This window comes from Halichoerus grypus, chromosome 1 (genome assembly GCF_964656455.1).
Source record: "Halichoerus grypus chromosome 1, mHalGry1.hap1.1, whole genome shotgun sequence".
NCBI classification, from domain to species: Eukaryota; Metazoa; Chordata; class Mammalia; order Carnivora; family Phocidae; genus Halichoerus; species Halichoerus grypus.
Genome location: NC_135712.1, coordinates 6,229,342 through 6,254,550, shown reverse-complemented (window position 1 = coordinate 6,254,550; position 25,209 = coordinate 6,229,342). Strand labels below are relative to the sequence as shown.

Sequence of the window (25,209 nt, the reverse complement as noted above, 5' to 3'; positions counted from 1 at the left end):
AACGGTAGGCTTGTTCCACATATAGAATTAAGTGCTTAAGTGTTTTCCAGCTGTTGACCGATGGCAGTTCTGATGGTCAAGTGGAAGAGACTTTCAGCTATTTCTCTATTAGGAGTATTTATAAGCCCAGGATTGCCTAAAATGGGAGGGAGTCATCACAGTCCAGGCAGGGAGGCAAGGAGCGAGATCAAGGATATCATAAGGCTCCTTTCAGTTTGGACAGTTAGGAATGGATGGTGTTGGTGCTCCTATAGTCCGCGAGGGAATGACATTATTAACAGCCTTTGGAACCACCCCTGTTTCAAAGAATGATCTTTGCCTCACCGGACTTGAAGCCCATCTTCTTGGGGTGTTGAAACAGGTTTTTACATTTCATTGGCAATTCAAACCTTGGTTCTTCTGCTGAGATGAAAGGCAAGAAGCCAGTGAGATCCAAGTATCTGTAATGAGGCCACCTGTTAACTAAAAACGGAACCAACCTCACTAGTGGGCTCCAGGAGGGTAAGTCGGGCAAGAGGGCTAGGCTTTACATTTTCAGCCTAACTTCCTGCCATTTTGTCATGATTCTTAATTTCTCTATTTAATTCCTTCTATAAAAGTTCCCTTATACAGACACATTTAAAACATGGGAGGACAATAAAATGGAATGTGGACTACTTCAGATACTAGCACATTAAATAATAATGTCATTAGAAACAGAAATTTGGTCTTGCTTGGGAAATGTTGCTTCTTACCTTTAGATTGGGAGATTTTAGAAATGTACTTTTTCTTCTCGTCCTTTTTTTCTTTTATCACGGGCTTCTCTAAATAATTTCTATTAAGAGCGGTTTCTGAACATTCAGAGAGAAAGTCTTCTGAGTAATCACAGCGAGAACTTAAACTTCTGCAGGAACACTGGGATCTGCTATAGTCAACACTCCTATCGGAGGTGTGCCCGGGACTGCCACTGGGACAGTCACCTGTGCCCAGGCGGCCCCCGCACTCAGTGGCCATCCTACTGAGTCCTAATGCCGCACCGGGGAGACGCCCGTCTATGTCTGTTTCTGCTGGACCAGCCAGAGACATAGTAAACAACCTGACAGAAGAAAAGTATTTTTAGATTTATAGCTATTGACATTAAAATGAACCTATGCTTTATTATATTTAACTATAAATGGAGGACTAGGAAAGGGAAACAACACATTCCTTTGAAGTTATTTTCTGGAAAAATCTCAGTTTGGCTTTTATGCTTTCTCCACATAAGATATAAGACCCCTGAGACCAAACTTGGGTGAGATTATGCTTATAGGTAACGTAAGATAAGGTTCACATCAGAGAACAACAATGACAATAATTTATGAATTAGTGAATTACATCCTCATTCTCTAAGGATGCTGACATTTTTTGCCTTGAAGAAAATGACAGTACTTGGTAAGTGTGGGTGGCCTGTATGAAGTGCAACATTTAGGAAAGTCAGACATATTTGTGGAGATGCACACACTTTTATTTCTTAGCAATGAAATCACACTTTTGAGATTAAACATATAATATAGAATACAACTAATTAGTCTACTAGTTCTCTAGAGTTCATATTCATTCTAAAATTAAGAGTAATAGTGGGTTCCAGGGATGTACACTTGATCCATGATTATAAGGCTTTTTTATATTTTAATTAAAAAAATTGCATTCCTTTCTGTGCTTCATTTAGACTATTATAACATGAATATGACTTTCCTGATTATATGCTACATGATGACAGAAGCAAGTCAGAAAAACATGCTGATTTGCATGGAAAAATCATCCAAGTTTTGGAAACTTTTTGAAGACAACCCATCCAATGGAAAGTTCACATTTGTTCAATAAAGAACTGACTGTATTTGCAGCTACACAAAGACCGAACTTTTATAAATAATGGATTTGGAAAAATCAAAACTAAGTTTGTCTAATTATTATAAATTTAACTATTCAATGTGAAAAAGCAAAATCTTACTTGGGAATTAAACAACAATAAAGTAAAGCCGACTTCAAAGAAATGTGTTTAAAAGCTAAACATGAAAATGAAATTTTGTGATGTGATCCTAATTTCTCATCAGGGACAAAAGATCCCACATAGTCCAAAGTCCTTGTAACCGAAGTCCATGGCTGAAAAACTTAATTTAATTAAGACCTAGACAGAGTCACTTTTATTTCGGGTAGATTTGATTCAAATTAAGTACAAGTACAGTGTGGCTTAAACATAGTAGTTCTTCAGGAATGTTTAGATCAGGAATGTTTTAGTTCAGTGAATCACTCCCCAAAGCAACTTTCACATACTGCTTCAGGGGTCCATGCAGCTAAAATAACTCTTCAGCATTTGCTCCTAGCACCCTGATAACAGTCAGTGAAAAATAAGTTACTGTATTTTACTTCCACTTTATTTTTAAGTTCTTGGTATAGAGCCTAGGCAGTAGCATTGAACTTGACTGAGCAGAGTAATTTGTGTGACAAACAAGGCTGGGGGACAGTGTCTCTCACACAAACTCTCCTACACACGCCCCACGAGGTCTGCAATACTCCACCCTTCTTGTTTGATCGAAGGGCCCCAGGAGAGACGACAGCCCACAGTTAAACGCACACTCCCCAAGAACACAAAAGTTTCATAGGAAAGTTAGCTCTCTGAGGTCCAGCTCCAAGATAGCTCAGGGCAGCCACTACATAGCTCCTCACGTGGCCCTTATCCACGGGAATTTAGAAAGAGTGATTCCAATGAACGCAAGCTTTTTTTCCTCAAGTAATCTCTATGTGAGACGTGGGGCTCGAACTCACAACCCTGAGATCAAGAGTCGTACTCTCCACTGACAGCCAGCTGGGCGCCCCTGCACACGAACTTTGGATACTGTTGATAAGCTCTTAGTTGTCTGAAGTGAGAATTTAAAATGGAGAGAATATGAAATCAAACACAAGAAGGACCCCACAGGTGGGCCCTCTAGAACACTAACTTTAGTTACACACCGGACGGTTCTGCAATCCTCTGTAATACCGCTGCCCGAAGGCATAATAATGCCGCGAGAATCTGTTAGGTCAGCGCACTCGAGACAAACTCATCTCCCAGGGGCTTTACAAGGGTTTTTTTGTTTTGTTTTGTTTTTTTCATTTAATACCCCCAATTCTGTTTTATCAAGAAAGCAAAAGAGAAATTAGCTGCCACCAGACACTTCCCCACAGGGATCTAATGTCCTCTCTACTAAGAGTTTTTTGGGGTTTTTTGGTAAATCAGTTTCTACCTCTTTCTGCCTTGGCTCGACTCTCAAGCTTTCTCTTTGTCTCATGGAATACAGGAGGTGGTTCACCATCTCCCTGCTACAGAAATCTTAGCCCCAATAATCCTACTATTAACATCATTATTGTACTTAATCTTTTGTGAGTGGTTTTACTTCCCACAAGCTGCGTTCACATCGTCTACTCCCGGCCACGTGAAGGGGATGGGCTCAGACGGGTGAAGCAGTTGTTCATGTTTTTCCCCTTCAAGGTCAGGAATTTTTTCATTAAGCATCACAACAGCAAACATCACACTGGTGGTAACATCACACATCCTAAGGCAAAGAATCGATCTTTCCAGACCCGTTCTGCTGTTTAACAGTGGACAGACGCACAGGCAAAGATCCTTACTTTTGAAAGTTTGCAAATGGATTAAGAAGAGACCGAAATGTTGGTGTACGAGATCCCAAAGGACCAAAAATGTCCCGCTGTGGCCCTCATAGCCTTGCCTGTCCTTGTTCCTGGGAGGGATTCCCCCCTCACCCTTTCTTGCTCATGACTTCAGCTCCTAACTTGCTCCCCAACCATCTTGATAAATCCACATCCCTGCGAGAAGCTAATGGCTGCTAATCTCTGAGAAGAATTAGTTTTGGGCGCCTGGGTGGCTCAGTTGGTTAAGCGACTGCCTTCGCCTCAGGTCATGATCCTGGAGTCCCTGGATCGAGTCCTGCATCGGGCTCCCTGCTCGGCGGGGAGTCTGCTTCTCCCTCTGACCCTCCCCCCTCTCATGTGCTTGCTCTCTCTCATTCTCTCTCTCTCAAATAAATAAATAAAAAATCTTTAAAAAAAAAAAAAAAAGAATTACTTTTGACCAGTTGTTCTTGGCTGACCTCTTCTTCTAAAACCTCTATAAAAATTCCCTCCTTCTTCCTCAGAACACTCCTTTGAGAAAGCCATCCCAGCATTGTAGGATACAGGCTTAATTCAAGAGTGTGTTTCATTTACAGTCACAAATTTTCCAACAGCTACAAGAGTGGGAGTGTGCCCGTCAAAGGTGACACTTTGAAGGCAGACTGACGTGGGTTTGAACCTGAGTCTGTCAGTTAAGTGATCTTGGCCGTCTATACAACGTGAATAACAACACTGATGCCATGGGGTTATTATAGGGAGAAATGAGACAGTGTTTGTAAATACCTAACACGGTATCAAAGTACGCAATCAACGAAAACTAGTTCCCTCTTGGAAGAGTAATTCTAGGACAAATGCCAGGACTCTCCAGGGCATTCTCTGTGTCTTTACGCGAGAGATGCAGCCATGAGTCAGTCTATTTCCCCATCGACTATTTTACTGGGAACAATTGCTTGACTAACGTCCTTTGACTGAAAACTCCCCGAAGATAGACTGTCTTGTTCCTGTTGTAACTTCAGGCCTAGCAGAGTGCTGCCGCACAATCAGTATTTGGGAACGCTTGAATAATGATCACCACCGTCACTACCGTAGACCGTATGCCAAGCACAGAGCTAGGAACTTACACAGAGTAGCTTACTTCATCATGAGGACAGTCCTGCGTAATGGGTATTAGTAACCCTATTTTATAGATGAGCACCCTCAAGCCCAGAAATAACCCGTCCAAGGTCACAAATCTAGAGTAGGAGAACTGAGTTTTGAATCCAGGTCTGTCGGCCTTGAAAATTTTTTTTCACATAAACCATACTACTTGACCCCAAATGGACATAATTTGAACCAACTTATTTATCACGGAAACCTTAAAATGTTAAATTATGTCAAACCCTGTGATAAGTCTATGGGAAAAACTTGCTATTCAGCTTTTCATGTTTTACCTGTAGTCTTGAGCCCCAAATCTGAGACTATATTGAAAATTATCACTCATCCCTTAATCTTTCAGATTAATCAGTACAACTCACTTAGAATCTGACATGACAGGAACAGGGAGATGATGAATATAAGGAGGTTAGGGTAGAGGAGTATTCTTTTCCTTTCTTAGATTAGAATATTGAGGTTTGACGATGTGTTTATACTCCACTCCATCTACATTTAAAAAAAAAATATTCCCTCTGAATCACATGCTCACAAAGGGCTAAAATGAGCTTTGATTGTCCCATGTCTGATATAGCAGAGAGCTAGCCATCCTGGTCTCTTTGTTTAATCAACATTGATATTACAGGGAAAAAATAAAAAGGGAAAAAATTCTTTTTAAAAAAAATTTTTTTTTTTAAAGATTTTATTTATTTATTTGACACACACAGAGAGAAGGAGAGAGCAAGCCCAAGCAGGGGGAGTGGCAGGCAGGGGAGAAGCAGGCTCCCCGCTGAGCAAGAAGCCTGATGCAGGGCTCAATCCCAGGACCCTGGGATCATGACCTGAGCCAAAGGCAGCTGCCCAACCGACTGAGCCACCCAGGGGCCCCAAAAGGAAAAAATTCTAATGGGAATCCACTGGAGCCAAATAAGCCTTAATGTCTATAGACAATCTCCCTCATAAAATAGTTCTACCAGATTAAAATGTACCCTAATGGAAGGCTTTATAGGTTTAGCTATAAAAAAGAAGGTGCATCCAGGAGCGCCTGGGTGGCTCAGTCAGTTAAGCATCTGCCTTCAGCTCAGGTCATGATCCCAGGGTCCTGGGATCGAGCCCCGCATCGGGCTCCCTGCTCAGCGGGAAGCCTCCTTCTCCCTCTCCCATTCCCCCTGCTTGTGTTCCCTCTCTTGCTGTGTCTCTCTCTCTGTGTCAAATAAGTAAATAAAATCTTAAAAAAAAAGAAGGTGCATCTGAAGGCATTATTGCCCTCCTTATTTAGATTTGCAAGAACCCTAAGTCTCTATTGATGGCTGAATCATCCCACTGTATACTGTCTCTATTTTGCAAGGTCTCTCTAGCTAGGAGGCAGTAATTGTAGCTCCTTTAACATGCTTGGAAAAAAAATCACATGCAATTAAAAATGTCTCAGTGAGGAGATGCTGTATTAGCAAAACTGTCCATAATCTTTCCTGCTCACTAATTCACCTAATGCAATAGGTATAGTTTCCATAGGATGGGCCAAAATGTGGTCTTAGTATAAAGAAATGTTTGTGTGTGTGTGTGTGTGTGTGTGTGTGTGTGATGGGCGGATAGAAAATTCTTTATTGTCACCAATTATCTAGTGGATATACTGTCAGCTTGTTGTTTTTTTTTAAGATTTACTTATTTATTTATTTGACAGAGAGAGAGAGAGAATGCACAAGCAGGGGCTGCAGCAGGCAGAGGGAGAGTGAGAGGGAGAAGCAGACTCGCCGAGGAGCAGGGAGCCTGACATGGGGCTCGATCCCAGGACCCCAGGACCATGACCCGAGCCAAAGGCAGACGCTTAACCCACTGAGCCACCCAGGCGTCCCTTTAATACATTTCTATAGTACATGGTATGAGGCAGAGTCACTCTACTATCACAACCTAATCTATTTCGCTGAAAAAAACATAAGTAACTTTGGATTAATTATTGGGTTCATTGATCTATCACTGTCTCATAATTAAAAAGGCACAAATACTTTATGTAGTAAAAGGGACTTTGCAGTGATCAGGTGAAGGGCCCTGAGGTGAGGAGATTACCCATGTGGGTCTGATGTAAACACAAACTATAATTTCAATCCATATCTTTAAGATGTTAATTGTTTTGGAATTTACTAAACTTAAAAGTTGTCATAAATGCTTTACATAGTGCTATATTCTTTTGAGACAGTATGTTTACAACCTGGTGAGGCCCACGATGTGACCTGGCCAGCCCAGGGATTTACTAGAACTCATTAATATCAGTGTTATTAATATCAGCTTTTAGGTAAACTTGATGTGCTTCTTTCTGCTATAATAAATAGAAAGATAATTGTTCTTAGTATTAATAGTAGTCTTGGACAAAAACAGGTCATAAGAAAAATGGGGACCAGACGGTTTCATATTAAGCAGTTCAATAACAATGGTACCAACACTTAAATGAGTTTATTGGGTGATTCACCAACATTTAAATGATCATTTTTAATGCATCCAATAGGTCAACGTATTTGCCTTACTGAGAGCATATATTTTATAAGAAAACTAATTTGTAAGCCATTGGGATACAATTCTTTTTTTAAAAACCTTTTATTGAGTATATAGAAATACAATATGCAAATGACATATGATAAACTGCACATATTTAAAGTGTCCAATTTGATCATTATAGACATGCGTATATACTTATGAGACGACCACCATCATCCAGAGGGTCGACACATCCGGTGCCTCCAGAAGTTTCCCTGGGCCCCCGTGTCATTCCTCTCCCTTGACGCTCCCTGCTCCCCACCCTCACCTCAGACAACCACCGACTGTATTTTGTCACCCTACGTCTGCATTTTCTACAGTTTTATATAAATGGAATCATACAGCCTGCACTTTTATTTGGTTTGCTTCTTTAACTCAGCATCATTATCTTGAGATTCATCCAAGTTACTAGGTGTATCAAGAGTTCATTCTTTGCTTTAATTGCTGAGTACTATACAATTGTGTGACTTACACCACAATTTGTTTGCTCATTCACTTGCTGATGGACCTTTCTGCTCTCTTCATTGTTTGCCTATTACAAGTAAAACTGGTATAAACACTGATACACAAGTCTTATGTATGGACAGATGATTTCTTTCCTTTGGGGTGAATACCCTGGAGTGGAATGGCTGGAGCATATGGTAAGTATATGTTTAACTTCTTAAGAAACTGCCCAACTGGTTTTCAAAGTGGCTGTACCATTTTGCACTCCCATCAGCGGTGTGTAAGAGTTCGTGCTGCTCAGTACCCCTGCTGACACTCGATCTCTTCTTAAAAACCTAATAGGTCTGTTCAGTGATATCCCTTGTGGCTTTCATTTGCATTTCCCAAATGACTAATAATACTGCACATCTTTTCATGTGCTTATCTGCCATCCTTATATCTTCTTTTTTCAGGGGTGGATGGAATACCTGTTCAAAGCTTTTGTCTGTTTTTAAATTGGGTTGTTTGTTTTCTTATGGTTGACTTTTCAGAGCTCTTTTATACTCTGGACATTAAGTCCTTTATTAGATGTACGTTTGCAAATATTTTCTCCCAATCTGTGGCTTGTGTTTTCATTCCCTTAAAAGTTTCTGCAGATGTTTTTATTTTTTTATTTTTATTTTTTTTAAAGATTTTATTTATTTATTTGACAGAGAGAGACACAGCGAGAGAGGGAATACAAGCAGGGGGAGTGGGAGAGGGAGAAGCAGGCTTCCTGCCGAGCAGGGAGCCCGATGCGGGGCTCGATCCCAGGACCTGGAATCATGACCTGAGCCGAAGGCAGACGCTTAACGACTGAGCCACCCAGGCGCCCCTCTGCAGATGTTTTTAATTTTGATGAAGCCCAACTACCAATTTGTTCTTTTAAGAATGATGCTTCTGGTGTTGCAGCTAAGAAATTTTTACAAAACTGGAGGCCACAAAGATTTTCTCCCAGAAATTTTATAGTTTTGTTTTATTTTGATCCATCTTGAGTTAATTATGATGGATCAGAAATTGATCAAAGTTCATATTTTTTTTTGTATAAGGATATCAATTGTTCCAGCACCATTTCTTGAAAAGACCAACCCTTTTCCACCGAACTGCGTCTGCGTCTTTATAACTGAGATGTCCATACGCGGGTCTGTTTCTGTGCTCTCTCTTCTGCTCTGCTCATCTAGTTCTTTACCTTTACACCAATACCACCCTGTTCTGGTTACTGCAGCTTTATAATTAATCTTGAAATGCAATACTGTTAGTCCTCCAACTCTGTTCTATCTTTTCCAAGTTTTTTGGATATTTTATTCAGGTCCACTGAGTTTCCACAGGAATGTTAGAATAAGCTTGTCAATTCTTCCAAAAAGTCTAATGGGATTGTCACTGGGATCATGTTGAGTTGATAGATAAATTCACGGAGAACCAACACCTTGACAAAACTGAGCCTTCCATCCATGGACAAGGCACACCTCTGGCTTGTTAGGCCATCTTTAATTCCTCTCAGCAATGTTTTGTCATTTTTGGTGCATAGATCTCTTACATCTTTTTTTTTTTTTTTTTCAGATTTATCCCTAAATATTTCATATTTTTGATGATAGCTGCTGTTATACTGGTATTTTTTTTTTAAGATTTTATTTATTTGACAGAGAGACACAGCGAGAGAGGGAACACAAGCAGGGGGAGTGGGAGAGGGAGAAGCAGGCTTCCTGCTGAGCAGGGAGCCCGATGCAGGGCTCAATCCCAGGACCCCGGGATTATGACCTGGGCCGAAGGCAGATGCTTAACGACTGAGCCAGCCAGGTGCCCCTATATTGGTATTGTTAAGTGGTATTATCTTTTTTTTTTTTTTTTAAAGATTTTATTTATTTATTTGAGAGAGAGAATGAGACAGAGAGAGAGAACATGAGAGGGGGGAGGATCAGAGGGAGAAGCAGACTCCCTGCTGAGCAGGGAGTCTGATGCGGGACTCGATCCCGGGACTCCAGGATCATGACCTGAGCCGAAGGCAGTCGCTTAACCAACTGAGCCACCCAGGCGCCCCAAGTGGTATTATCTTTTAATTTCAATTTCCAATTGTTTTCTGTTAGTATATAGAAATACAATTGATATTTGCATATTGATGTTGCATCGTGTAACCTTGTTTATTGGTTCTAGTAGCTTTTTTGTAGATGCTATCACAGATAATGATGTCATCTGTAAATAAAGAGAGTTGAATTCTCCTTTCCTAAAATGGACCCTTTCATTTCTTTTTCTTGCCTGATTGGTTGGCCAGAATCTCCAGTACAATGTGGAATACAAGTGTTGGTAAGAGTTGATGTCCTTGTCTTGTTTTGGATCTGAGAAGGAAAGCGTCCAGTCTTTCACCATTAAGTGTGATGTTACTGTAGGTTTTTCCTTTATCAGGCTGAGGAAGTTCCCTTCTATTCATTATTTATCTAGGGAAGTAAGGCAAAGCTTGAGAGAAAAGTGGGAAGGGAGAAGTTATTGAGAGAGAGGGAAGAGATAAAGGGGAGAAGCAGAGAGAGTTAGGAAATGAGAGACGTCCATTTGGGGCTCCTGCTGAAAGCCTACGGAATATCCGCCTGGAAAACCCTTTTTCCACCCAGGCTCAGGCAGTGGACATCTGCCTTGTACAGTACAAGCAGGAACTATATGCTAGAACAAAGAAGTTATGCTTGAATTTCCCAAACCAGTTCTATTCCTGAATCCTTCTCTAAGAACCACTTCAAGCTCCCTTAGACTCAGTCGGTACTGTATTGGTTTTAGGAAAGGGTGGTCAGCACTATCTGGAAGACTACAAGGCCTCTTCACTGGTTATCAAGGGGCAGAGGCAGCACCCTCACTGTTGTTATGATAATGATCACCCAACTGCAGACATTCATTCAGCTGGGGAATCCATCAGTGATTCCTCCACATTGTCACTGTTCCTACCCTAGAGCATACTAGAGCATTCCAGTGCCTCCAGTGATGAAGAAGGGGTCATCATATACCTTTCCGAGGCTGTCTTTGGAATGCACTCAGTGTGGACCGTAGCTTCTGAGATGGCTCCCACTGATTCCCACTTCTTGGTATTCATGTCCTTGTGTTAATCCCCTTCCCTTGAGTGTGACTCAGATGTCTCTTCCTTCCTTCCTTTCTTTTTTAAAGATTTTATTTATTTATTTGACAGAGAGAGACACAGCCAGAGAGGGAACACAAGCAGGGGGAGTGGGAGAGGGAGAAGCAGGCTTCCCGCGGAGCGGGGAGCTGGAGGTGGGCCTCAATCCAAGGACCCTGGGATCATGACCTGAGCTGAAGGCAGAGGCTTAATGACTGAGCCACCCAGGTGCCCCTAGAGGTCACTTTCATGATGAGGTAACTAAAAGGCTCTGACTTCTGTCTTAATCACCCTCTCTTTTTCTCTCACTTGCTCACATTGATGGAAGCCAACTCCCATGTTGTAAGCAGACCCATGGAGAAGCATACATGGCAAGAAACTGAGGCCTCAAGCCAAGAGCCAGTGAGGAATCGAGGCCCTCTCTAGACTAGGCTGTGAAAACAGAATCCTACCACCAACCATTTGAGTGAGTTTGGAAGCTTGGAACCCCCCGCCCCCCAGATGAGTGTGGGAATTACGGCAGCCCAAACTGACAGGTTGACTGCAGCCTTGTAAGACACCCTGAGCCAAAGAACCCAGATGTGCCCCGATTCCTGACCCACAGGATAATAAACGCTTGTTGTTGTTTTTCCAGCCAGTGAGTGTTCATCTGAAAACTGGAGACTTACAGAACAGAAAACTTCTGTGTAAATCTACCATTGCAACCTCCTATAGGTTACAAAATCAACAGTGATCTTGTAGAACATGGAAGAACAGGATTTTATGCTAAACAACTTAGTTCATTTAGGTTAACAGATGCTTTCTAGAATGTTTATTTTGAAAAAAATTTTATATAATGCCATATTTTCTCTATCTCTAATCCATTAATTTTAATCAAAACATGATCTTATCAAAATAGTTTTTGGAGTGGCGGCCAACCACACTATTGTTTTAAGCTGTTAAGTTTTTGGGTCATTTGTTACACAGGCATAGATATATTTTCTCAGGATGGTTCAGTTACCAAAAGAATTACTTGATGTTAACATAAATGATACCCACTAAAGAGACAGAACATTCTTAGAAGTTTGGAAGTCCCAGGACCCCAGAACTATTCTAAAATTTCTACCTATGAGACCCGAATATGGGTCTGTTTTGGTTCACCTGTGATAATTCCATTCTTTTTCATGACACTGATGTCTGAGAGCCATCATGGACAATGTAAAATGAAGTGTAATTTTTGGTTATTACTAGTCAGCAATGAGATGGACTGTAAATGCTTGTATCAAGCAGCTCTCTGGGATAGTCAGTCTGTTAAACACCAGTTTTCTCACTGATCTGTTAAAATTGGATTGATGACTAGTATCAGGTCTATAAATACACTTTTAAGTTGATGAAACTGCTTTTGAGTGTCTTTGTATTAATATAACTAGGCAATACCTCATTGTTATCAATTAAAAATATGCAGGCTCCACACATATGGAATTCTGATTATGTGGTGCATTACTGAAAAATCTAGGTCTTAGGCCAACCATCTAATATTCTTTTTAGCTAATTAACTAATTGATTAAAATGTTCAGTCAAAGAACATTTATTTAGTATCTACCAGGCACTGGGGTTATGAAGAAGGCAAACCTCTGCCTTCAAGGATTTAAAACTAAGTAGTTAGTAATTATGTTATGAATGCTTAGTATAGAGCAGGCAGGCTAGTTTTTGATATACCAATTTATGGTGGTGTATAGTTCAGATTTTGGCATCATTTATATTTTGAACATGGACTAGTGTTTACAGTATAAAAGTGCCTGTTTGATTGCCCTCGAAGCATAATTGCACTGTTTCTATCATAACAGGGTTTACAGTGGTTTCTTTGCTGTTATGACTCAGGAATACAACCCACAATTAAAAACACTGTTTAAATGGAAAAAATGTAATCCAGTTGATGATATGCTTTTCTGGAACGCACCGCGAGAAGGGATGGCTGCCCAGAGGAACAATACATTTGTGTATCATGTTCATTTAATTATAGAATTAGAAAGAAGAATGTTCAAGGTCAAGATATACATTTGAATCATCCTGAAACTACACTTTTGTGTAGTTGTCCTCAAGTCTGCTTTTGTGCAAAAAAATATGCTAAAATGTTTTAAAATGAATTAGTACATACCTGCTGTCCTTTATCAAACGTTCCTAAGATGTATGAAGATCAACTGTATGTTCTGAGTGGAGGGTTCTTCACACTGTAGTCTTTATGAGGTTTCCAGGGCAGTATTTTTTGACATGTTTTCGTTTCTTTTTAAGGAAAGAATATATTTCAAAAAACCTAGAATATTACAAAAGGAAAATATCAAGATCTCACAAATAAACATTTACATAGAAGACTAAGTTAAAAATTTTGCATCAGTATTAATTTATATATACTCATTTGTTTATGGACTGCTGTATACTTCAACACTTGCTGTTTCCTTTTCCACTTTATTTTTCCCTATAGCACATCTCATTACCTGATAGAATACATATTATACTTATTTAGCTTATCTGCTGCCTGAGTGCCCCACTGAATCATGTGCTTCATGATTGCAGTATTTTGACTGTTTTGTCTATGGCCACATCCTCAGTGCCCAGAAGTTCCCAGGAAATAATAAGTGTTCAATAAATATTGATTAAATAAATTAATGGTCAGGGTGCTTCCATGCATCCTTAATTCCTGTCTCCAGATCCATTACTCCTGACAAAGTTTTCACATCACCTGACCCAACTTAAGATGCCCTAAGTACCCTAAATGAATGCTTTCCCAATATGATAAACAAATACATGTCTCAAACTTAAAAGCTAGCCTCATGCTTAATAGTGAAACATTAATTGACATTGCTGCAAGGATCAAGATAAGGACTATCACTTCTGTTAATGAATACTGTTTTGGAGGCGGTAGCCAGTGAAATTAGATGTGAGAAAGAAATAAGAGGCATAAACATTTGGAAAGAAAAGGCAAATTATTATCATGTGCAGATGGCATGCCTGTGTCCTCACAAAACCCTGTAAAACACTGTAACATAAAGTGCATTCAGTAAACCTATAGTTACTAAATGGATATAAAACTCAGTCTTTTCTATATGCAAATGAAAATGACTCAGAAAATAGATAAAAATATCCCACTTAATGTATCAGCTACGAATTTGAAACCATCCAATACAGGTTTAATACAAATAATATAGAGAAAACTTTAAAATTGTTGAAAGAAATAAAAGAAGATTTATGTAAGTGGAAAGATGTATTGCGTTCTTATATAAGGACCCAGATGATAAAGTTGTAAATTCTCCCTACTTTAATCTACATAATCAAAATATTCCTAATAAAACGCCAAGAGTAATTTTTTTTTGAAATTTGACAAAACGACACTAAATTCTTATGGAAAAATAAATATGGGAGATCCCAAAGGATTTTGAATAAGACTGATGGGGATGGGATGGATGACCTCTGTTAGATGTGGAGACAGAAGCCCAGGCACTAAAACAGCCTGATTCTAGTGCTTGAAGAAACAGAACGACGTACTAGAATAGAGTTCAGAGACAGAAGCACATACGTAGTGATACCTAGTGTAAGATAAAGGTGGAGAAAAGTGGACATTCAATAAATGATGGGAGAGGGGATAGGCTAGACATCTGGAAACCAAGCCAAAAGCAAATCCTTATTGTATTCCTTATACTAAAGTAAATATCAGATGGAGTAAAAATGTAAATGTTGGAAACAAATAAACCACCGAAGGACATAATAAAAGCAGCTGCACAAAAACTTAAAACTTCTGTACAACAACAAAAAATCACAAAGTTGAGAGGCACACTAGAAAATGGGAAAACTATTTTCAAGACATATGACAAAGCTAATTAATTTATAAAGAAGTGTAATAATAATGCATTAGTAAAACGGGCAAAGTATATGAACACATTACAGAACAAACACAATATGGAAACACAGACAACCAAGGAATATATAAAAAGATGTTCAATTAGGGGCGCCTGGGTGGCTCAGTTGGTCAAGCGTCTGCCTTTGGCTCAGGTCATGATCTCAGGGTCCTGGGACTGAGCCCTGTTTCTCCCTCTCCCTCTGACCCTCCCCCCTGCTCATGCTCTCTCTCTCCCAAATAATAAATAAAATCTTAAAAAAAGATGTTCAGTTAATTAATGAAATACAAATGAAAACTATTAGAATCCAGTTTAATCCATCAAAAATTAAAGGATTGGATAATGTATCATTAAACTATGATTAATGATAATACTGCTAATGCATAGTGTAAAACATAAAAGAATGAAATACATCTCTGCATGTACGGATATATAAAAAACTCTAAGAGATGTTAATTTTCATTTCTTTTTAGAGATTTATTTATTTTAGATAAAGAGAGAGACAGAGCGTGGGGTGGGGAGAGGCAGAGGGAGAAGAGAGAATCTTAAGCAGACTCCATGCTGAGAGCAGAGCCCAGCACGGGGCTTGATCCCAGGATCCTGAGAGCATGACCTGAGCCGAAACCAAGAGTTGGACGCTTAACCGACTGCACCACTCAGGCTCCCTGAGATGTTCATTTTCTAATCAATATCTGTAGATTGCCCATCACCTGCCATAATGAAAGGAATTAAAATCCCATTTTTAAGATACAAGACTTGCATTTGGTACCAGGTAGGCTGAATAAGGCCCCCAGGTCACTCCAAGGATGTCCTAATCCCCAGAACCTGTGAATCCCTAGACTCTGTGGCCAGAACTTCTTTGTATAGTAAAAGGGACTTTGCAGTGATCAGGTGAAGGGCCCAGAGGTGGGGAGATTACCCATGTGGGCCTGATGTAAACAAAGGGCCTATGGGGGTGGGGACCCTGAAAGAGCTGGTCAGAAGACACAATACGATGCAGGAAGCAGAGTCAGAAAAAGATGCTTTGTTGCTGGCTTTAAGACAGAGGAAGGGGTCATAGGCCACATACAGGCTCTCTAGAAGCTGGAAAAGGCCAGGGAAAGGATTCACCCCTGGAGCCTCCAGAAGGAACCAGACCTGCTGACACTTAATTTTAGCTCCATAAGACTCTTTTCAGACTTCTGATCCCCAGAACTGTTAAGAGAATAGATTTGTGTTGTTTTAAGCCACCGAGTTTGTGCTTGTTCCAGCAGACACAGCACACTAATACTTATCTGGAAAAACATCACGCATCACAATGAGACTAAGAGCAGGCTATTAGAATATAAATCAAATGCACTATTACAAATTTCAAAAAGTCAAAGAGGAGGGGGAGTTCAAATGCTTTGGAGAAGTAACTTAATGCTCCCAGAAACCATCTTGCGTAAGCGCGCCTGGGCTACATCTTGGAAAAACATGACCAACTTTGTGGAGTAGGTGGGATTGTTGGCTTTGGAAAAACTAACTGGAGAAGATAGCGGATCCTCACCAGCATTCAGGATGGACATTCTGAAAAAGCAAGAAGGCTGACCCTGTGCAGAGGGTTTGTTTGGTGCGGGTGTGCCCGGAGGCTGAGAAAGCTGGGTGGCAGGGCAGGGGTGGGGGGTGGGAGATGGCAGAGAATGGGAAGGGGCTGGCAGGCAGCTGGCAAGGTCGGGAAATTAACTACACAGAGCAAAGAAGTTAATTGAGGAAATATATTCAGAATCGTGGAGGCCAAGTTTCTTTCCACTTTTAAGAGTTTTACTTATGTGGAAAAAACCCTCAGGTGTTGAATGGGAATATTGGGTTAAAAATACACACAGACGGATACAGAAAGTTACAGGTCTATGTGTATGTGTGTATGTATTTTTCCTAACTCTGCTCCCTGAGAGGGCCTAGAAGCAATGGCCCCCCAGGAACAATGAGCACACTGAGCACCAACCTCCACTAAAATACCATTTTCCTTTAAGAAGAATCAGGTTCCTTGGAGGAATGGCTAACTCCAGGCCTGGGATAAGGCAAGTCCGAGATAAGGCTGGCATGTGTCAAAGGGCACAGAAGCCAGCTTAATGAAGTTCTCGCTGGTCAAATCTAGGACAATTTGAGCATCAAAATAAATGATGATACAAGATGACAACCTACTAACATAAAGTAGGAATCCGTGAGTCCATCCTGATATAATGAATAACTAAATGGATGAGGAAAGAAGAGAAAGCTCTTCCTTATGGTAGGATGACAACTAATAAGTGAACAAGGAATGGTGGGAAGAGAGGATGACGATTCGACAACTATCACAGAGGTAGCTGAGACAGGCAGGAGTTGTCAACGGGTGCTAAAGGCCAGTAAATGTCAGACTGATAAGGAACAGAATTTGGCATCCTACTAATCAAAAAGGGAAAGATGGTGACCTTGCAGAGAAAACTGGCAGATACCACCCTGACCAGGTCATCAGGGTTCACATCCCCCATGATGGGACAGGTAGACTGCACGTGCCTCCCCGTGCCTGAGAAGGACACAGGGTCATTTCAGAGGTCTTCCTCCCAGGAACATGGCCACAGTCAGGTCATGAGAAATCAGCAGCCGGATCCAGGGTGAGGGTCTTCCTGCAGAACAAAGGAAGGCCCGAGCTCTTTAACACAGACACTTTGACACAAAATTAAGCAGAATATTAAATGAACAGCAAAGCTCTTCGTTTAGCTTATAAAAATAGTATCCTATCGGTAAGATGATCACCTATCTTAAGGGCTTTCAAAAACACTATTTCAAACATCGCGCCCACTTTTAAGATTATGTGTCCCAATTTTTTGCTTCAGAAATTTGGTCATTCTCATATTCAAGAAGGGAAGTTCAAGAATTAACACTGCTTAAGGAGAAAGGGAGTCTGCTATAAAAGAAGAAGGCACGCGTGGCCAGATCTGTGAGTTCTCGTGCCAGCTCTGCCCGCATGGCTAGCTGTCTGACCTCAGCTCTTCAACGTCTGAAGTGAGTTAACTGTGCTCAGTAACTTCTAAGGGCCAGTCCCGCACGAAAATCCATGAATTACATATACCTATATATACACATATCAAAGTTCAAGCTTCATTTGATAATATGAAAATGTGCCATGTTCAGTGTTTGGATGGTTATAGACAAGTGATGTAGGTTTGGTCATTTAACAACTTGATATATTTTATTTATTTTTAACAAAAACCTTGAATTCCTTACCAGACTGAATATTCCAAAGAAGTGCCTTCAGGATGAGAAAGGAGGAACTGTGCCTCTCTATTTCCACCAAGTGGTGGCAAGTGCAACATACCACGGGAAGCTAACAAAAATTGAATGAGTCAAGGGCTAAATTTCTGAAAGTGTGCATTTTCAGCTCCCTCTCGTGGTCACTGCCACATTTCTTTTTAATTTTCAGTGTTGACCTGATATTTTTTTTCACTAGAATTTTATTCTATTCTAATAAATTGTACTAAAATACTCTACATTTGATTTATCTTACACATTAAAATGTTCATTTCATTCATTCTTTCAACACATATTTGAGAGCTTTCTATGTGCCAGGACAGTATGAGGTACGGGGGGATGTTGTGAACACAAACGAACGCTTCTCTTTTCATGGAGCTTATTTGCTCGTAATAAAATAATCAAAATGTTTTAAAGGAAGGAGATACAATTCTGTGAAGATATATGACAAAGAAACCTGACCTAGACGGTGACCTTGGAAGTTCTATGGAAGGCCCAAATAAGCGGAGATATGACAGGTCGGTGGGAACTAACCACCCAAAAAGGAATGGAGGGTAGGAAGGAAGTACATTGTGGATGGAGAGAGGTCAGTTCCAGGCCTGGTGGGTAGATGAGGCCCATGTGGCTGGGTCCCAGGGGTTCCCGATGAGCCTCCAGAGGTAGGTGGGGGTGAGCACCTGGAGGGCAGGTTTATGATTTGGGTCATTAATCCAAGAGCAACGGGGAGCTAGCAGTGAGCAAAAGGGGGAGGCTGGGGAAGAGATAACATAATTTGCTCTGCTTCCTGAAGGTTACTTGGACTGCAGTGTGGAGAACAGAACAGAGAAAAGCCAGAGGAGAGGATTTCAGAAGGCTGCAGAAAGAAGGTGGCAGCTTGGACTAAGGTGCGCAGGCGGCAGTGCTCGGTGACCCACTGGATGCCAGGGTGAGGGAAAAGGTCAGGGAGGAGGTCCCACCTGGGAGGGGTGGTGGGAGACTGGTCTTCTGCACACGGTATTGGTGTCTGAGAGGTATTAAGAGGCAAGGCCATCCCGCTAGCTGGTCATATGGGTCAGCTCAGAAAAGAGGGTCAAGCTGGAGAGAGAAAGTTGGGAGTCCAGAGCATAAAGATGGCGGGCATGGGTTTGTGCCTCACGTCCGAATACGGGCGGCATGGGGAGAGACGTGATGAGAACAAACTGAGCTTTGAGAAACTGCAATATTAAGGGGCCCAGAAGAGGAGAGTGAGACAGCATGGTAGCAGGAAAAGCAGAAAGAGGTGGGGTGATGGGGGCACAGAAGCCAAAGGAAGACAGCGTTTCAAGAGATGGGAGCAGCAGTGTCAAATTTAAATGCCGCCAAGAGACTGAGCAGGATGAGGCCTGGAAATGTCTGATCAGTGGTTTTTGTTTTAGTATAGAGATGAGGGTGGAAGGCAGTCTAGAGTGGGCTAAGGGATGAGACACAAGAAATGGATGCATGGAAGACAGCAATTCTTAAAAAAGTTTGCCTGTTGAAGGGAATGAGAGATTGAGCAATAGCTGGAAAATGAAGGGGAACATGGGGTCAAAAGAGATTTTTTTCTCTTTCTTTTGTGATGGGACAATGGAGCATGATCAAAAGCCAAGTGGAAAGAGCCAGTTGAGATGGAGCAGGTGACAGCTGATAGGGAAATCATAAGGTTTTTGACAAGCGGGTGGGGATGATATCCAAAGCACAGGAAGGGGAGGCCTTGGATAGGAGGGATAACAGGGGTACGGCTGTAGGTAAGGCTTGCAGTTGTGGTAGCTGGGGCTTGGAGAGATTCCCAGCAGACAGCTTTCGTTCCTCTAGGAAGTGACTGCACGAGGGGAAGGTGTGAGATCAAATCTGAGTAAAAGTGGAGGTTTATGATCTGCAGTATCCTATGGCCCCTCTGCAAGTTGCAGTGATCCTACCATGCTACTTTGGTTAATTGGGGTTTCACTTGAGGAAAAAGAGAAAAAATGGGAGCTGGGTGGTTTGCGATTGGCAGAGTACAGGTGTGCTGGGGCCATTAGCTCCCTGAGGGCAAGGACCTGTCCTATCAATCCCTGCATCACTCTGGGACTCATTGACTGGAGTACCAGTGCCCAGGCACTCACTGTCAGATTGACCAACACTGGGATGATCACTTGTCTCCATTTCAATTTGCCGCTTTTGGTGCTTCTCTAAAAAACCAAAACCAAAGAGTAGGGAATAAACAGAACCTAAATTCCTACATGTCTTCTTTTTCTCACTTGGAAGGAGGCTCTGGATTCTTTTACTCTTCTGTACGGTTTTAAAGGTCTTGTCAAAGTTCTATCCAGGGACACAGTCATATACCCAAGAAAGCTAAGGGGCATCTTTCCATTTTTAGCTTGTTAACACTACAGTGTTTATGTAGCTTTGGCTACCTGTTTAAAAGCTGCAATCTTCGAAATACATACTAAAAATTATCTTTGTCTATGTAAACTATGAAACTCATAACCTTAAAAGAAAACCTGATTCACTTGAAATGACAGAGAAAGGGAACACAGAGTAAGACTGTCCACATTCCAATTAGCAGGCGGGAGATGATGGTGGCATGGACCGGGGTGGGAGTAGTGGGGGTTGGCAGAAACGGTGGGGTTGTGCATCTATTCAGGACATGATATGAAGGATGTGTTGACAGAGTGAATGTGGGGAGGGAGAAAAACAGGAGTCAAGGAGGACCTCAAGGCCTGGACAACCGCGAGAATGGCTTCCAGTAATGGGGTGGGTAAAAGTGTGGCAAGAACAGGTTGGAGGGAATGACAGGACGTGCCTTAGACATCCAAGCGCAGATGTGGGCAGACCCGTGGTGAGTATGCAGGTCTGAAGTTCAGAGCGGGGTGGGGGGGGGGGTCAGGGCTGGAGACACACTTTTGGGGCTCGTTGGCATTTAGAAGGGTTTTGAGCCTATGAGACTGGATGAATTCATCTAGGGAGCGAGTGTAGATAGGAAAAAAAAAAGGTTCACGCTCTTGTTCAGCAGAGGAACACCGACCGATCTTAAGAAAGTCACCTGTCGGCACAGGCTGGCAAGGAAATGACACAGCGCGAGGGGGAAACTGCGGACCAAGAGCTCCAAGGCTGAGCGAGCGAGGAACACAGCGCAGAAATTTCAAAGAACTCACATTTGCACGGGCTGGGGATAAGGAAACGTCAGCGCTAAGGTCAGAAGGACACAGCAAACAAAGCTAAAGCGGGTGGGCAGACGCGGACCTGAAGGCATCAGACTCACACCTGAACAAAGTATCGGCCAAAGCCCGCAGGTGGGGGGCGGGGCTGACGCGGCGCCGGGCGGCCGCGGGTCCCGGGGCCCGTCGGGGCCGCCCCTGCCCGAACGCCCGGCGGCCAGGCCGCGTGAGGAGGGGCCCCGGCGGCGCGGCGAGGGCGGGCGAGGGCGCAGGCCCCTGCGGGCTGGGAGGCCACGCTCTGCGGGAGGAGGCGGCCGGCGGCCCGGCTACGTTACCAACTCCACTGAGAGCGAGGCGGCGCGGCCCCCGAGCTGGGCAGGGGCCAGGGCTGAGTGACCGGCGGCACCGGAAGGCCCGGGGGCTTGAGCAGGAGGCTCTGGCTGGGGCCGGGCCGGGCCGTTACCTGCTCTGCGCGGCTCCCGCCGCAGCGCCCAGCCCGCGGCCTCCCGGCTCCCGCGCGTCGCCCTGGAAACCCGCGCGCGGCGCCTCCTGGGACTGGCTGAGCCGGGGGGCGGGGCCGCTGGGTCCGCGCGCTTGCGCACTGGTGAGCTGAGTGTAGGACCTTCGGCGCGGTAACCTCCGGCCGGCTCTCCTGCACGCTCGGGGCTCCCACCATCGTCCTGGCCGCGTCTCGAGCGAACGAACGGATCCCGCGGCAGTGCAGCTGTCCCTTCACGCTCTCGGTCGCACTCGCCCATGTGCTGGTGTTTTGAATCCGAGTCCAGTGCGCATGTCCGGTTCGCTGCCGGGAGGTGCACGCACCCAGGGCGCTCCAGGTTGGCTGCTAGGCAGGTAGGGAAAGGAGTGGATCCAGGCCGGCAGGTGTAGGTGCCAGGTTCCCCGGGAAGGGGCTGGGCCCAGCCGGGCAGGTGTAGACTCGTCTCTGCCTGGTGAAGAAGTGGACAGAGAGCAGAGCACTCCCCTTGACCTCTCTTTATAAAGATGAATTTCTTTGGTGAAAGAAAATCTGATCCCAAAGCAATGCATGTTGGTAGTAGAGAATTTAGAATGTACAGCAAAGTACAAAGAAAAATTAAAAATTACCTGATGATGGAATTGCAGGTGATGTTTAATGATTACATAGGAATTTTAAATGACTGCATAGGCAGAATTATTGAACATTTATATTACTTCTCTTCCTCCCCGCCTTCCCCTCCTCCCCATTGTATTAATGCCAAGTTGCATATCCCTATAAGTGAGTCTTTGAGGTGTGAAAATTAATAAAGGGAAACATCGCTAAAGTAGGTCTGAGGCTAGAAGGGGGAGCCCTTACCATTCAACTCAATTACGGGCTCCAACAGAAGTGTCAGTTACAGACTCCCCAACAGAAGAGCGTCAACAGGAAAGAATTACCAATTATGGGCCCAAGAGGGAAAGATGTGCTTTGCATCTCCTTCAAGATAGCGGCCACCCCCTGTAACTCAGTCAATGAGAAAGTCATCACCCTGAACTCTTGATTTCCCAGATGGACTTTTGAATTCCTCCCAACTTCTTCCTTCTCCATAAAATCATGTTCCTCTCCTTTGTTTTTTGGACTTGCCTAAGGTTTTGCCAGAGTTGACGTGCCCCAAGTTCCAATTCTTTGTTATTCCCGACTAAACCCATTTACTGGCAAAATAACTGACAATTTTATGTTTAAGGTTAAGAGGTCACCCCCTGACTCCTTAGAATAAATCCTACATGTGAAATTGAAGGATCAAAGGAAATGCCCACTTTGAGGCTTTCTGAAGGTATATGAAAGTTTGCCTTCCAGGCAAATGTCTCCCAATCCTTAACCCACATTGGGGATAATCTTTTTAATTTCTTTAAAAAATGTTGCCCATTTTATTGTTAAAAGTTGATACTTTGATTTTATTCATGTCTTTGCTCAGAAGGATAGACTTTTTTTTTTCATATTTTTAGTAACCATTTGTACTTTTCGATTCGCTTTTTTCCTGCCTTTTGCCCATTTTTCACTCGGTGCCCATCTTTGTAGAACTTTCTCTGTTCTGTGAAACTCAGGTCTGCTATATGAAAACTTGGTCTGCGGTATATGTTGTAAATATTTCCCCCAGTTTGTCAAATACTTTTAAATTTTGTTTGCAGTGTATTTTGATATTTGTGTAGAGTCAAATTGATCCCATTTTCCATCTATGGTTTTTGATTTGGATTTTATGTAGTAGGGGTAGTGGGTGTTTCCAAACTGACTGTTTAGATCTAGTTTTTTAAGGGGTAAGGAGAGGGCAAGGCCCCCCTTTCACGTCACCACCCCTTTCTCCTTGTGCTGTTAGAGCACCCACTCTTAATTTTGGTGGGCTGTGTTTCAACAACCTTAGGTGGTGAGTTATCCATACAAGGTGGGTGGTGGCGCTTTTTGTTGCTGGTGAGCTGGGCAGCATCTCTCGGAGGACATACAGCAGACAGATGACACCCTAGACTTGACATTCATGGAAAGATGCCTGCTTAATGGCTGATGGTGTCCCCAGCACAGTAACAAAAGTGGCAGTTTATTATTAAGTGAACATCCCAACCCTGGTACTCAGGACTGGAGGATCCTGAAAGATGGAAGTCCCTCAGAGCTGCTTTTCCCATCCGAATGGTCTCTCCTTTTCTTTGCTAGCTGTTCTCAGTCTATAGCCTTTGTTTCTGCCTTTGAAAGGGGGTGTTTGTTTTCCATCAGTATCCATGTGTCTTATGGAAGGGGAGAGACCTGGTGAGTACAAAGCTGTAGAAATGCCTTTAGGAATTCTGCTACATAGTAACATACGCCTTTATTTCTCTGTATTAGTATAGTTAAGTCCACTGTAACAAATCACCACAGACCCAGTGGCTTAAAACAGAAATTTACTCTCTCACAGTTCAGGAGGCAAGAAGTCTGAAATGGAGGTGTTGGCAGGGCCAAGCTTCCTCTGAAAGCTCCTGGGAAAAATCCTTCCTTGCCTCTCTGGCTCCCCGTGCTCCTTGGCTCGTGGCAGCATCAGTCCTGTCTCTGCAGCCCTGTCTTCACACGGTGTTTTTTCTGTCTGTCTCTGTGTGCCTCCTCTTCTTGTAAGGACATCTGTTATTGGGCTGAGGGCCCACCCGAAGTCCAGGATGATTTCTTTTTAGAATCCTCAACCAATTTCACCTGTAAAGATCCTGTTTCCAAATAAGGTTCACATTCTGAAGTTTAGGGTGGACATGAATTTTGAGGGGGGACACTATTCAAGTCACTACTGTTACTCTGGTGGTCACCACTTTCATTCCACATAGTACAAATACGCCTTTATTTCCCAAATTTCTCATTTCTCATACACATATCACATTACGTACACCAAAACATAGCATCTGGTATCATTTATTATAAGATCATCTGAGGATCTCTGCCAAGTTTGGAGTTAATACCTCACACTTTTATCATTAAAATTAGACGAAATCTTTCTTTCATAGTGTGTTTGTTCCTCAAGTCACCACGATGTGCACTTTAGCTATCTTAGGATTTTACCTGTCAATTATACCTCAATAAAGCTGAAAAAAATTCTTTAACAAAATAAGTATTGTTCTTTCACTTAGCATCAAGGACTAGGGGTGTGAAATAAGCCTTCTGCCTCTTCAGTAGAGCACACAGCTTATTTTTGAAGTGAATTTTCTTTCTTTTGTTCTTTTTTTTTTTTTTTTTAAGATTTTATTTATTTATTTGCCAGAGAGAGAGAGAGAGAGCACAAGCAGGGGGAGCAGCAGAGGCAGATGGAGAAGCAGGCTCCCTGCTGAGCAAGGAGCCGGATGCCGGATTCTATCTCAGGACCCTGGGATCATGTCCTGAGCTGAAGGCAGATGCTTAACCGACTGAGCCACCGAGGCGCCCCTGTAGTGAATTTTCTAAGGCAGAGATCAGCTGAGCTTTATTTTAAGACTCACTTGGAATGTTTCGTATTTGTATTAATTATCTTGAAGTTTATTGGAGTCAGTGTCATAGATGAAAAGATCTTTCAGCTAGAGTTTTCAAAGTTCTAATTTGTACATTTTCACGGTCATTATTAAAAGGATACGCTTCTAAAAATAATCCATAGTGTAAAGAGGGCGCACTAGGAAT

General features: G+C 42.6%; 1 protein-coding gene and 1 long non-coding RNA gene across 3 annotated transcripts in view; one reads left to right on the top strand and one right to left on the bottom strand.

Annotated features, from left to right (window-relative positions):
• Window positions 1–8,588: 8,588 nt before the first annotated feature.
• Window positions 8,589–21,655, bottom strand: LOC144381822 (uncharacterized). Of its 2 annotated transcripts, none has more exons than XR_013447752.1 (3): window positions 21,562–21,655; window positions 12,978–13,133; window positions 8,589–10,197 (listed from the first exon to the last, which is right to left on the bottom strand). It is a non-coding gene; the product is annotated as an uncharacterized LOC144381822 (long non-coding RNA). The 2 variants fall into 2 exon arrangements; XR_013447744.1 differs by having other exon boundaries at window positions 8,589–10,178.
• Window positions 21,656–21,709: 54 nt separating this feature from the next.
• The window catches only part of SH3BGR (SH3 domain binding glutamate rich protein), a 62,429-nt gene continuing 58,929 nt past the window's right edge, over window positions 21,710–25,209 (top strand). The window contains exon 1 of the mRNA XM_078071900.1: window positions 21,710–21,950. Coding sequence (XP_077928026.1) covers window positions 21,855–21,950 — 96 coding nt within the window. The 5' untranslated portion in view covers window positions 21,710–21,854. The remainder of the gene's footprint in view (window positions 21,951–25,209) is intronic.